The sequence below is a fragment of the Balaenoptera physalus genome (assembly GCF_965194825.1).
Source record: "Balaenoptera physalus genome assembly, chromosome: 1".
Taxonomy (NCBI): domain Eukaryota; kingdom Metazoa; phylum Chordata; class Mammalia; order Artiodactyla; family Balaenopteridae; genus Balaenoptera; species Balaenoptera physalus.
The window spans coordinates 153,289,353-153,301,084 of NC_138882.1; the positions used below are offsets into that span (position 1 = coordinate 153,289,353).

Below are 11,732 nucleotides of genomic sequence, written 5' to 3' on the forward strand. Positions count from 1 at the left end.
CCCTCGCCAAAATCCTCCTCTTCAGCTGCTTCGTCCTTTTTCTGTCTGAATCCCTTCTCCCTCAACTCTCTTTCTTATCTTTCAATCTCTTTCTTATTTTTCAATCCCTTTCTTAGGTAGACCAATAAAGCACTATGGGGGTCTAAAACATGTGTCTGCCCATCACTATTTTTTTCAGAATCTACCCTTCTCACAAGGCGCTTATATCTGTAATGTACATGGTGGTTGTAGTAGGGAAATTGGAAATAGGTTTTTTTAATGTGATTTTTTTCCTTTTCAAATGAATATTATTTATCTGATGCTCAAAAAACCCAACAAGTTTGGGCTGTTAACATCTCCATTTTACAGATGAGAAAACAAAGGCAAGAAATTTGCGCAAGATGAGTACGTGGGAAGTCAGATTTTGAACCCAGTCTGCCTGGCTGTAAAGCCTGCGCTTTTTCTACTTTACCCTTTTGCCTTCTGCTTGGTGTGGACACAGGCACATGCATCATTTTTTAAAAGGCAGAATGAAGACATACTTTTACAAAGGTATTGATGAGGAGTTATGAAATCACAAAAGATGGCATGACTCAGTCCACCTGGGGGCTTTTTGGAAAAGGTATTAATTATTCTTTGAAGAATGAGTTAGATTTTAATAAGCAGAAAAGGAGATAGAGGAAATGTAATTTGGGCATAGGAAACTGTGTGTACAAAAGCTCAGAGACATGAAATTCAAATGCAAGTAGAGAAACAATGAGACCAGTGTGGCTAGAGCACACTGAGTGTGTGTGTGTGTGTGTGTGTTTGTGAGTGTGGTGCACGCAGGCACATGTTTAGGATAGTCAGAGAGCAATAGCATGGGAAATTAGGTAGAAAAACTAGGTTAAAACCTATTCTTGGTGGGACCTCCCTGGTGGCACAGTGGTTAAGAATCCACCTGCCAATGCAGGGGACACAGGTTTGAGCCCCTGTCTGGGAAGATCCCACATTCCTCAGAGCAACTAAGCCCGTGCGCCACAACTACTGAGCCTGCGCTCTAGAGCCAGCGAGCCACAACTACTGAGCCCATGTGCCACAACTACTGAAGCCCACGAGCCTAGAACCCGCACTCCACAACAAGAGAAACCACCGCAGTGAGAAGCCTGCGCACCGCCATGAAGAGTAGCCTCCCCTCGCTGCAACTAGAGAAAGCCCGCACGCAACAATGAAGACCCAGCGCAGCCAAAAATAAATAAATAAATAAATTTATATTAAAAAACCCCTATTCTTGGGCCTTTGCCAGGTTAAGCTCTCTGGACTCACAAATCAACAGTTTCCTCTAAAGTTTTCACAAAACAGGAAGAGCCCCAGGCTCTGTTTCTAGTTAGACTTGGGTTTAAAGCCCAGCAATGCTACTTATTAGCTGTTTGACCTTGTGCAAGTTGCTTGACTTTTCTGGGCCACAATTTTCCCAACTAAAAGTGGAGATAGTAATACCTCCTTGTGAGAATTAAATGACGTGGTATTAAGTGCCTGGCACAGGAGGGGCTTCCAGTTGGGTTTGGTCAATGGAACCCTGGCAGAAGATCACAGGGAGGGAGGAGAGTTGTGTCCCTTGACTGAAAGTCACAGCTTATCTCCTGGCTGCCCTCTCTACTGAACTCCTTTTTTTTTGGGCTTTGGTAACTGCCCCTTCTCCTAGCCCCTTCAAGCTTAGGGATGGGAATAGCCTGGAGCATAGCATTATTCCTTATATTTTCTCAATGTCCTGCCCCCACCATTCACAATAGTCCCTTTACGCAGGTTCGATCCCTCATCAGGGAACTAAGATCTCACATGCCACATGGTGTGGCCAAAAAAAAAAAAAAAACAAAGAACAAAAACAGAAAAAACCCGAAACAAAACAAAGAATTAAAATAGTCTCTTTATTAAATTCTCCTCAAATAATCCTAAATTTGTGTGTGCTATCTCTTTCCTGCTATGTCTGTCTTAGCCACAAAACAGGCAAACTGCCTAAAAGTGATGTAAAATCATGTATTGGGATTTAATTTCTAGGCCCTGACATCTGTGGCTTTGGCAACAACAAAGTACAAGTCATCCCTCGTTATCAAGGGAAATACCATGAGAACAACAAGACCATCAAGCGCAGGGTGAGTGTGTGGGCTGGTCTTCAGCCTAGGGGGAAGGATAACCATTTTGCATTTGTTATCTCATTTAATCCTTACAACACCCCTATAAATTAAGTACTATCATCTCCATTTTGCAGATTAGAAAATAGACCCAGAGAAGTGCTGTAAATTACAGGATTTCACATAGAAGCAATTGATCTGAAAGCCTAGGAAGTCATGTAAGATTATCTCTTGGAACAATGCTTGCCATGGCCCACTTCCCCACTGCTAGATATTGGAAGAGACGGGGGAGGTGGGGAGTGCTGGACTTAGAAATGGGTGGTGAGTTTACCTTAGTAACATCAGGGTTAGAGAGATCTAGGTTGGCTGGAGGAAAATAGCTGGATTTCATCAGCGACTCAACAGGAAATCACTGAATGCCAACTCTGTGCTGGGCCTTGGGCTGGGGATAGAGTGAGCCAGGCATGACCTCTAATCTCACAGAACTCAGAGTCCGGTAAAGGTAAGAGTCAAGCAAAGGAGAATGACTACCTAGTCTGATTGGGGTCTGTGAGAGCACAGAGGAGGCCCCCTAACCAACCTGGTGCCTTAGGAAATGCTTCAGAGAAGCACAAAGAAGGTTTCTACTGTGCTGAGTTTTGAATGATGAGCATGAATTGGTCTTGTAAAGGAAGGTGACAATTTTAGGGAGGATTGAGCTACTAGAAGAGGTAATCACATGAGAAAAGTCAAGGAGACTTGAGAAAGAGTAGCACTGCAAGAAGTTTGGCACAAGTAAGCACAGGGGAGAGGCAGAGACTGAGTCTAGAGAAGCCCCTAGGTCCTGGCTCATTGGAGAACTTGTGTTTGGGGCCAAGTCCTTCCCTAGCAGGACTGTGCCTACAGGGACTCCCTGGGATCCTGCTCAGGGTAGGCATTGTGCTGGGACCTGCAGATACAACAGATGAGTCAGAAACGATCCCTGCTGTTGAGAAGCTCAGAGTCTAGTGGGACAGACAGAAAAACAGACAAGATCAAAGAATGACCAGAGCTGTGATGAAGGGAAGGATGGGAACTAGGTGAGACCAGAGGAGTGTGTACTCAGGGGAATGAGACCCAAAGTCTCTTTTGGGTTAACCAGAGCAATGGGATGCGGGATGTGGAAAAGCGTGTTTGTGACTATGTGGGAGGTGGCATTCAGGAACTGAGGGTCTGTTTTAGATGGTGCATTTAATGCTTGAGGTCCAACAGGGTACTGAAATATTCCTCGCTCCCTTTCTAGATCAATAAAGACACTCACCTGTACAATCTGATTATTCACCCCAATGCTACTTATGAGGTCAAAATTGACAACCAGCAAGTAGCAGCTGGGGACCTGGAGGACAACTGGGACTTCTTGCCTCCCAGGAAGATAAAAGATCCCTATGCCCGGAAACCAAGGAAATGGGATGAACGCCTACAAATAGAGGATCCTGAAGATAAGAAACCTGAGGTGAGGTGTTGCACTGGGAAGCAGGAGGGGATCTTAGCTGTGGGGATGGGCAAAGGAAGCTAGGAACAATGGAGCAGAAACGGGGAGCATCTTTCCCTCAAGGAGGTGTCCAGCTAAATATTGGTATCCAGAGAGGCATTGAGGGAAGAGGGAGGCACCTCACGTTTATTGAGGATTTACTGACCCTGCTAGAAGCCTCTATGAGGACAAGGAAAGTGATGCTTAAAAAATGAAGTGAGGGGCTTCCCTGGTGGCGCAGTGGTTGAGAGTCTGCCTGCCAATGCAGGGGACGCGGTTTCGAGCCCTGGTCCGGGAAGATCCCACATGCCGCGGAGCAGCTGAGCCCGTGAGCCACAATTACTGAGCCTGCGCGTCTGGAGCCCGTGCTCCGCAGCAAGAGAGGCCGCGACGGTGAGAGGCCTGCGCACCGTGATGAAGAGTGGCCCCCATTCGCCGCAACTGGAGAAAGCCCTCGCACAGAAACGGAGACCCAACACAGCCAAAAATAAAAAAAAAAAAAAAAAAAAAAAAAAATGAAGTGACTTGCCCAGGCACACATGCATTAGAACCAACATTTGAACCTGGATCTCTTTGATTCCAAAGTTATTGATATGGGAAATATGTGGAATATACTCACTGATTCATTATCATTCACTGGAAAGCTGTACTGGATACAGCTATGAATAGAACAATCCAGGGACTGAGAATCCTCCTGGGACTCAGAATCTAGTGAGGGATACAGACAGGTACATAGATGCAGGTCACACTGTGTAATTAATGGTGAGAGTCAGGGAAGCCAAATCCTGTGGGAGCCCCAAACAGGCTCCTAACTCAGGCTGAGTTGGGGTGCAGGTGGTGTTCTGGGAAGGAGGAGGCATGCTTCAGTGATTTGGTTAACCTAGGGATTGGAAACATAGACTTTGGGGTCAGACAGATATGGTTTGTATCTGAGCTCCACCATTTACTAACTGCGAAACCCCACCTATAAGCAGTTAGACCTTGGGCAAGGAATATAACTGCTGTGAAATTTCACAAACAGGGATTATTATAATACCTATATGTGAAGGTTGTTGTGACGATTAAATGAGCTAATATACGTAATTTAGTGCCTGATACATAATAAGTTCTTAATACATGGCATTTATGTGTTAATCATGTACTGAATTTCAAACAGTAAATTCATTACAGCAAGGGAGATTGAGTTGGAGGAAAAATATTCCAGACCCGGAGAACAGCAGGAGTGAAGGCATATCAGTTAAGTGGAAAGTAACATGGTTATGTAAAGAACTGAAAGCAGCAGTTTAGTATTTTAGGAGCATAAAGTTCAAGGTAGAGAGTGATGGAAGATGAGTTGGAAGGGTCTGTTGGAGCCAGGTCATGGAGGGCCTCACCTGCTGGGCTGCTGGTCCTGAGGTCAGAGCAGGTTCACCCTCATGCAGAGGAGATGCTCAGGGTTCAGCAAGGAGCAGCGTGGCACCCAGCAACCGGAATCCGTTCCGTAAGGAGAGGCCTGTACAGAGGTGGGCAGTGGCCCAGCCACGTGTAGGGAGAGTCAATGGGCTCCAAACCCAGGGGGAGGGAGGTGTAGTCAGGGAATTAAGGCAGATGATCAAGCAGTGTCTGGATCTTCAGCACCCTGGGAGAATTAGGGACTAGTTTACTTCCAGACCCAACAGGCAGGCTCAGGGCAGCAAGACTAACCATAGACTCTCCCTCCTGGTATGGACCATGCACCTGATGTAGTCAGGGTTGGATCAAGGCCTGGGGGAGAGGGGAGAGGCTGCAGGCCTCTATGCTCCCTGTTGAGTAGACCCGGAGAAGCTGGAGACTACTTAGATAGGCTGGGATCTATCAGGTCTATAGCCCCCAGGAGAGGACGCTGACTGTTAATGTCTCAGGAACCACAAAACAGCTGAGACATCCCAGGAGCTAGGGAACTTCATGCTGCTGAATGACTGTGAGTCTAGTGGGCTTGGCAGCAAAGCCTTTAGTAAGTCTGGGAAGTGGTCAGCACCAAGGTGAACTGCCAGGTAGATAGAGCAAAACTTTGGAGGCTCCAGAGCAGAAGAAATATGAACGTTAGGACAGGCCATGACTTGGAGCTCTGTCTTAGGAAATAGAAGGGACCTGGGGTACAAAGGAGGACTGATACAGACCTGGGAGTATGCTGGGGTACAAGGCAGGTCACTAAGAGAGGCCTTCAGGAAGAGGAACTCAGGCTAGAAGACTTGTTCTGACAATCGGGGCACATAACTGGGGAAGGGAGAGGGCCAGGATAAGGGAAATTCCCGTCTTATTTGAGCTTAAAGTAGTCAAGGTCAGAAGGATAGAGAATATGAGGAGGCACTGGAGTTGCTTAAAGGCTTTTTCTCTCCTGTATGTTCTGGATTTGTTTGCAGAGTCCTGAGCTGGGCTTTCACAGGGGTGAGGACAGGAGAGCGGCAGGGGTAGGGCCCCAGGTCCAACCCTACTGTACTCTGTACCCCAGTTTCATTCCGGCCCACCCATCTGCCCTCATGGAGGAACATTTTGTTTTAGGACTTGGAAGACTTTGAATACATCCCAGACCTGGAAGCCAAGAAGCCAGATGACTGGAATGAGGCAATGAATGGGGAGTGGGAAGAGCCCCTGATATCAAACCTGAAGTATAAGGTGAGGGGGTCTCTCCTGCCAATCGGTATGAGAAACTAGAGAGAAGAGATGTAAATATTAATCTACAGAACAGAAACTCTGAGATCTTGTGGTCATCTTCCTCCTTTCCCCTTCTCCATAAGACTGTAGCCTCATTTGGGCCGTGTTCTCAGGGCTGTGCCTATCTGGGAGAAGGTGGTCTGGTCAAGGTTGATGCTGGGAGGCAGAGGTCCAGGGAGCCCTAGGCAAGGAATTTGTCCGGAGTGGTGGAAATCAGTCAAAGGAACATGATCAAAACAGGAAATGGGTCTGGGGTCAGGAACCGGAAGTCTCAGAAGTGGTCCAGAAAGGGAAAGGGTAGGACATGAATGAGCCAAACATGTTGGGGGAGGGTGGGGGAACTTCTTTTTAAGGGCTAAGTCCTGACCTCATGTCAGAAATGAGAGGGAACTAAAGGAATCAACTATCAAATGGTCCAGAGATAATACTGACTGAAACAAACATTGTTTTATTTGGTCACAGTTTCCTACACTGCACACCAGGAAGAGAATGGCCCCAAGTCCAGAGTCCTTAGATGGTGGTTCCCTGTGAAGCTACATTTTCTTAACATCATGAACAAACTTATGCAGAGAGCTGGGACCAGGCTCAGAATGGGTCTCTGCTACCTTGTTCTTATCCCTCTGGGTAGAAAGGGGAACCTGGAAGAGTCTTGTGCATTAGCTCGAAGAAAGGGAGAGAAGCTCAAGGAATCCTGCTCTGAATCCTTATGCCTAGTTGATTAATCTTTCTGATTGCATGAGAAGAATGGAAAAATACTAATGCTATGTTCACTCTTCGGTGCTTTGATTAGGGACAATGGAAACCTCGGATCATTCACAATCCCAGTTACCAGGGGGAGTGGATTTATCCAGAAATAGACAACCCTAAATATAAGCCCAAGCCAACCATTTGTCACTATTATAACATTAGTGTCCTTGGCCTGGACCTTTGGCAGGTAAATCTCTCTGGGCTCAGAGCCAGGGAAGAACAGTCCCTCTAAAGTTTCCACAAAGTAGAAAGAGCTCCAGGCTGGAAATTACAAAACTTGAGTGAGTCTTGACCTTTCTAAACCTCAAACTGTTCCTCTTTAAAATGGGATTAATTCTATTCATCCTAATAATTATAATAGCTAAAATTTATTGAGTCTCTACCATGTACCAAGCACTATTTCAGAGACTTTGCAAATGCCATTTAACTCTCACTATGAAATCTCCTACTTCTGAATGTGAAAACTGACATTCAGCAAAGTTAGCTAACTTGCCTGAAGACACATCTGGTAAGCAGAAAAGCTAGAATTTGAATGCAGGCCTTTCTGAGGCTAGATTCAGTGTTCCAATACTTTATACTGCTAGGCCGGTCCTATGTGAATCTTGGGGTAGTTCTGGAAATAAAAGGGAATCAGAGATGTGGTAAAACTTCGAAATATTAAAATCCCCAGATAGATGTTGGGACTGATTATCCCAGCCATGATGACAAATCCTGGCCTAGCCACCCTCTTCTCTGCCAGTTACCTTTCCTGGCTCTGATTTGAAGGAAAACAGGAGGGCTCAGATACTCAGGCCTTCACAGAGTTGCTTTCTTCCAATGAGACCTGATGTTGAAAATGGGGAGGATTCTTTCCCAACTCAGGAGAAAGAGAGTACCTCAAGTGCCTGCCCCAGAGTGAAAGCTTTAGCCCAGGAGGCCTCTTGGAAACTGCAATCTATCAATGCGTAGTCTTGGAATTCCCTTGGAGAGGAAGGGAAAGTGAGCATTAATATCCCTTATTATTACCCTGTATTATGTTTGAGAGAACTGAGAATCAGAAATGTCACACGATGTGCCCAAGAGCACACAGCTAGTGCGTGGGAGAGACAGGATTCAAAGGTCTGTCAGCCCGTAAAGTCCTTGTTTATTGACTACACCCACTGTACAATAGAGCCTCTAGAAACTGCAGCCACTTGACCTTGGGTGTATCCTGGAATGTTCTACAGCCAGTGAAATCTCTGTCTCTGACCAGTGATTTCTACAGTTCAAGGCTGCTAAAGGTCTCTTGAACAGACACCCCCAGTTTGAAGCTTTCTTGGTTTATTTATTTATTTTGACTTTCTTGTTTTCCTGACTCAGTGAGGCCAGCACACAAGTGTAAGGAGATGAAGTATGTAAATTACCATGTGCATAGTAGGGGTTCAGGAGAGAAGGAAGAAGAGAAACATATGTCCTTCTTTTGTTCCTTTTTTATCTGAAGAATGTGGATACAGTTTGTACAAATTCCCATTGTTATCTCTTTTTGTTTTCAGTTGTCCCTTTTTAATAAATAATAGGAACTTCCTACATCTTGAAAAAATATGTGGTCATATTAATATGCCTTATCTGATTGTTCCCTTAAAATACATTGGGGTTTTTTTTTTTCCCACTGAAAACATTAAGGCACACACTTTAAACAGTTTCTTTGTTCATCTACAAAATTTAAAAATTATTTGACACTAATTGCTCTGAGTTCTATCTTCCTCCTCAAGTAGGCAAACCTTTCTACTTGAGAATTTAAACCATGCTGAAGGAGTGTTTCTCAAACTTTAACATGCATATGAATCACTCAGATCTTAATAAAATGCAGATTCTGATCCAGCAGGTCTGGGACGAATCCTGAGAGACTACATTTCTGAAACTCCAGCATTATCTCTTTTTTTTTTTTGGTCTTGTGATACAGTTCTGCACAACGCTGACATCACCCTTGCAGGCATCCTTTCCTTTTAAGTTCTAGTTGGGTCTGGCACTCCCAAGTCCTACTCCACCCTACCCACTCAGCCAAACCAACACATCCAGTTTATCACAGGGTCCCTGCACCTCATTGAAAAAGCCTAGCGACTCTCAGCATAGAGATGGGCCGGAATTCTCTCACCTGCCCTGCCCCAACCCGGGTTTCCAGATGTTCTGTGAGTCCATCACCCTCTGCATCAGGTCCTAGCCTAGCAAGCTGCTTAATCTTCCTGCTTAGTTCCTGACCCATCCTGTTCTCTGTTCCTACACTCCCATACACTGTCCCTTTTCTTTTCTTTCCTTTTATTTCTCCCTTAGGCAGAAGATACTGCATTCTTTCATCAGGACAGAGGCTAGGAGGAGATGGCAGTGAACAAGAAAATTCTTTCTCTTAGCTTTGGGACTCCTTATGATCTTTGAAGGAGTAGTGACTCCAATGAATATAGCCTAACAGCCATAATGCAAAGCACATTGACATTCCTTAGGTCATATGGTCTGTGTCACAGCCCTGTGGGGCTGGAGGGTAGGGCTTATCATCTCTGTTTTACTGACCAGGAAGCGGAGGGCTTAGGGAGGCGACTTGGCTTGTCAAGATCCCATAGCTAGTAAGTGCCCAAACCTATACTCTTCCCATTTTATGATTCAAGTGGGACATCACAGGAAACCAGGTAACTTCCAGTGAATTAACTTTTTAGGCTTTACAGTCTCACAAAGCTTTCTCACATATTCTTTTCTCCTGAGAACTGTATGAAGAAAGCAGGGAAATTATATTTTCTTCCATTTTCCAGATAAAAACATGGAGGCACAGAAGAGATATGAGTAGACCAAGGTCCCTCCACTAGTGAGTTGTAGGAAGCAGGACTGGCCCTCATGTCCTGATTCTCAGTTGGAGGCAGAGCCAGGAGTTTAGTGTAGGGGGGATGGGGGTAAGTGAGCACCAGAGAGAACAGGGGAGATTGGAAACATTTCTCGTGTGAGTAGAAAAAATGGAAGAGCCAAAAAACGAGCAGTTCCCTAACCAAGACTGCTGACAGCTCAAAAAGAAAAAAAACAAAACAAAAAATAAATCCCAACTCACGAAAAGAAAAAAAAACCCAAAGAAAAAAATCGTAAAGTTGCATAAGGAATTATTAAAACCAATTTTTTAAATGGCTCAGAGGAAATTAACGATCTTTATTCAAAGTGGCATTTTGTCATTTATTTTTCTGCTGAAGGCAGGGTTGGGGGGATGATGTAAGCCAAATAAAAGTCTTTCTTATTTAAAAAAAGCAAAACAAAACAAAACTTTTTTCAAACCCTAGAGGAAGGACACATGATAACTCATGCTGCAAACTTTCTCGTGGTCACACAACGGCTCTCACACAATTAACTTGCTGATTTATTTAACATATAATGCTAAAGCAAAAAAATCCGGAATGACTCTCCTTTTGTTTCTTTTGAAACATATCCAGATACTGAAAAGTTATGATAATAACTATTACCATTTATCGAATGACTGTTATCTGCTAGACACTGTGCTTTACATATATTATTTCTAATGCTCATGACAACACTTCAAGGGAGTTATTTTTAATACTTCACTTATGAGGGAATAGGCTCAGAGGAGTTGAGTAACTTCCCCAAAGTCACACAGCTAGTATGTGGTTGAGCTGGTCTGTCTGACTCCATGACTGCTGCTCTTTCTATTCTGTTCCTTTGTCATTAATAAACACTGAAATTATTATATACAATTGACTTGATTCATCTTTTTCTTTAATTGTAAATATTAAATATGTTATTTTAAGAAAATAGAGAATCTAAATTGTGCTTGCACTTCTTGTCAAACCTTTTCTTTTCCCCGTATTCTTTTAGTTTTTCTGATTATATTGAGGAGAGAACCTTAAAAAGGACATCTATAAGTGGCAGCAGAGACTATCAATCTGAGCTGGGGCAAGAGCCACTGGACAGCAATTTGGAGCCTAGCAGAATGAGGAAAATTTCTTCACAACCCTATGAAAGAGTGGTCACAGGCTTGGAGAACACAGAACCTTGGGAAACAGTAAAGTAACTTCTTTCTAGAGCAGATCAGCTAAGGTGGTACAGCATTCTGGACCCTCTGTGCTCTTAATCATCTTTGTATTCCCTCACTCCACCTCAGTTATTGATTAAAATCTCTGGGTCCGTGGCCTGGGAATCTGCATTTAGCAAAGCTTCCAGGTGATTTTTAAAACCTTTTGACCTAGTTCTAATAATCCCATTGTTTTCATTTCAACAGGTGAAATCAGGCTGCATCTTTGACAATTTCCTTCTTACAAATGATGAAGGGTTTGCAGAAGAGGCTGGAAATAAGACCTGGGGAATAAGAAAAGTAAGATTTTTCCCTCACTTGGATTTCCAGGTGTCTGACTCCTCAGTTGTGCACTGTTCTCTGCATTTAAAAAATCAGTCTCACAGTCATTGTCTCATTTGCTGGTTACATGGCCCTGAGAGGCAGGGTAAAGAACTTGTATTCATTGGACATCTACAACCTTGTACTTGACTCTCTGAACACTTTCCACAAGTCTTCCCACTTAGCTCTCAAAACAACCCAGCAAGACAGGTATTGTTATTCCCATTTTTCAGATGTAGGAATTGAGATTCATAGAGTATATATAAACTGTGCAAGGTCACATGCAGCCTTTAACTGGTTGAGTTAGAATGCACACTCCTTCTGTGTCACACTCCCTGCTCACAGTGGGGTGATCTAGAAGGGAGCCACTGAACCCATTTCTGATGGATGACTT

General features: G+C 44.2%; 1 protein-coding gene and 1 pseudogene across 2 annotated transcripts in view; one reads left to right on the forward strand and one right to left on the reverse strand.

Moving 5' to 3' along the window:
- LOC309645229 (SCAN domain-containing protein 3 pseudogene) overlaps positions 1-11,732 on the reverse strand; it is a 203,951-nt pseudogene that overhangs the window by 73,138 nt on the left and 119,081 nt on the right. The gene's annotated exons all lie outside the window — the stretch shown is intronic.
- Positions 1-11,732, forward strand: part of LOC309645519 (calreticulin-like) — a 29,585-nt gene that overhangs the window by 2,482 nt on the left and 15,371 nt on the right. The window contains exons 2-5 of the mRNA XM_082430738.1: positions 2,017-2,111; positions 3,352-3,561; positions 6,100-6,213; positions 11,225-11,317. Of these exons, the coding sequence (XP_082286864.1) occupies positions 2,017-2,111; positions 3,352-3,561; positions 6,100-6,213; positions 11,225-11,317 (512 nt within the window). The remainder of the gene's footprint in view (positions 1-2,016; positions 2,112-3,351; positions 3,562-6,099; positions 6,214-11,224; positions 11,318-11,732) is intronic.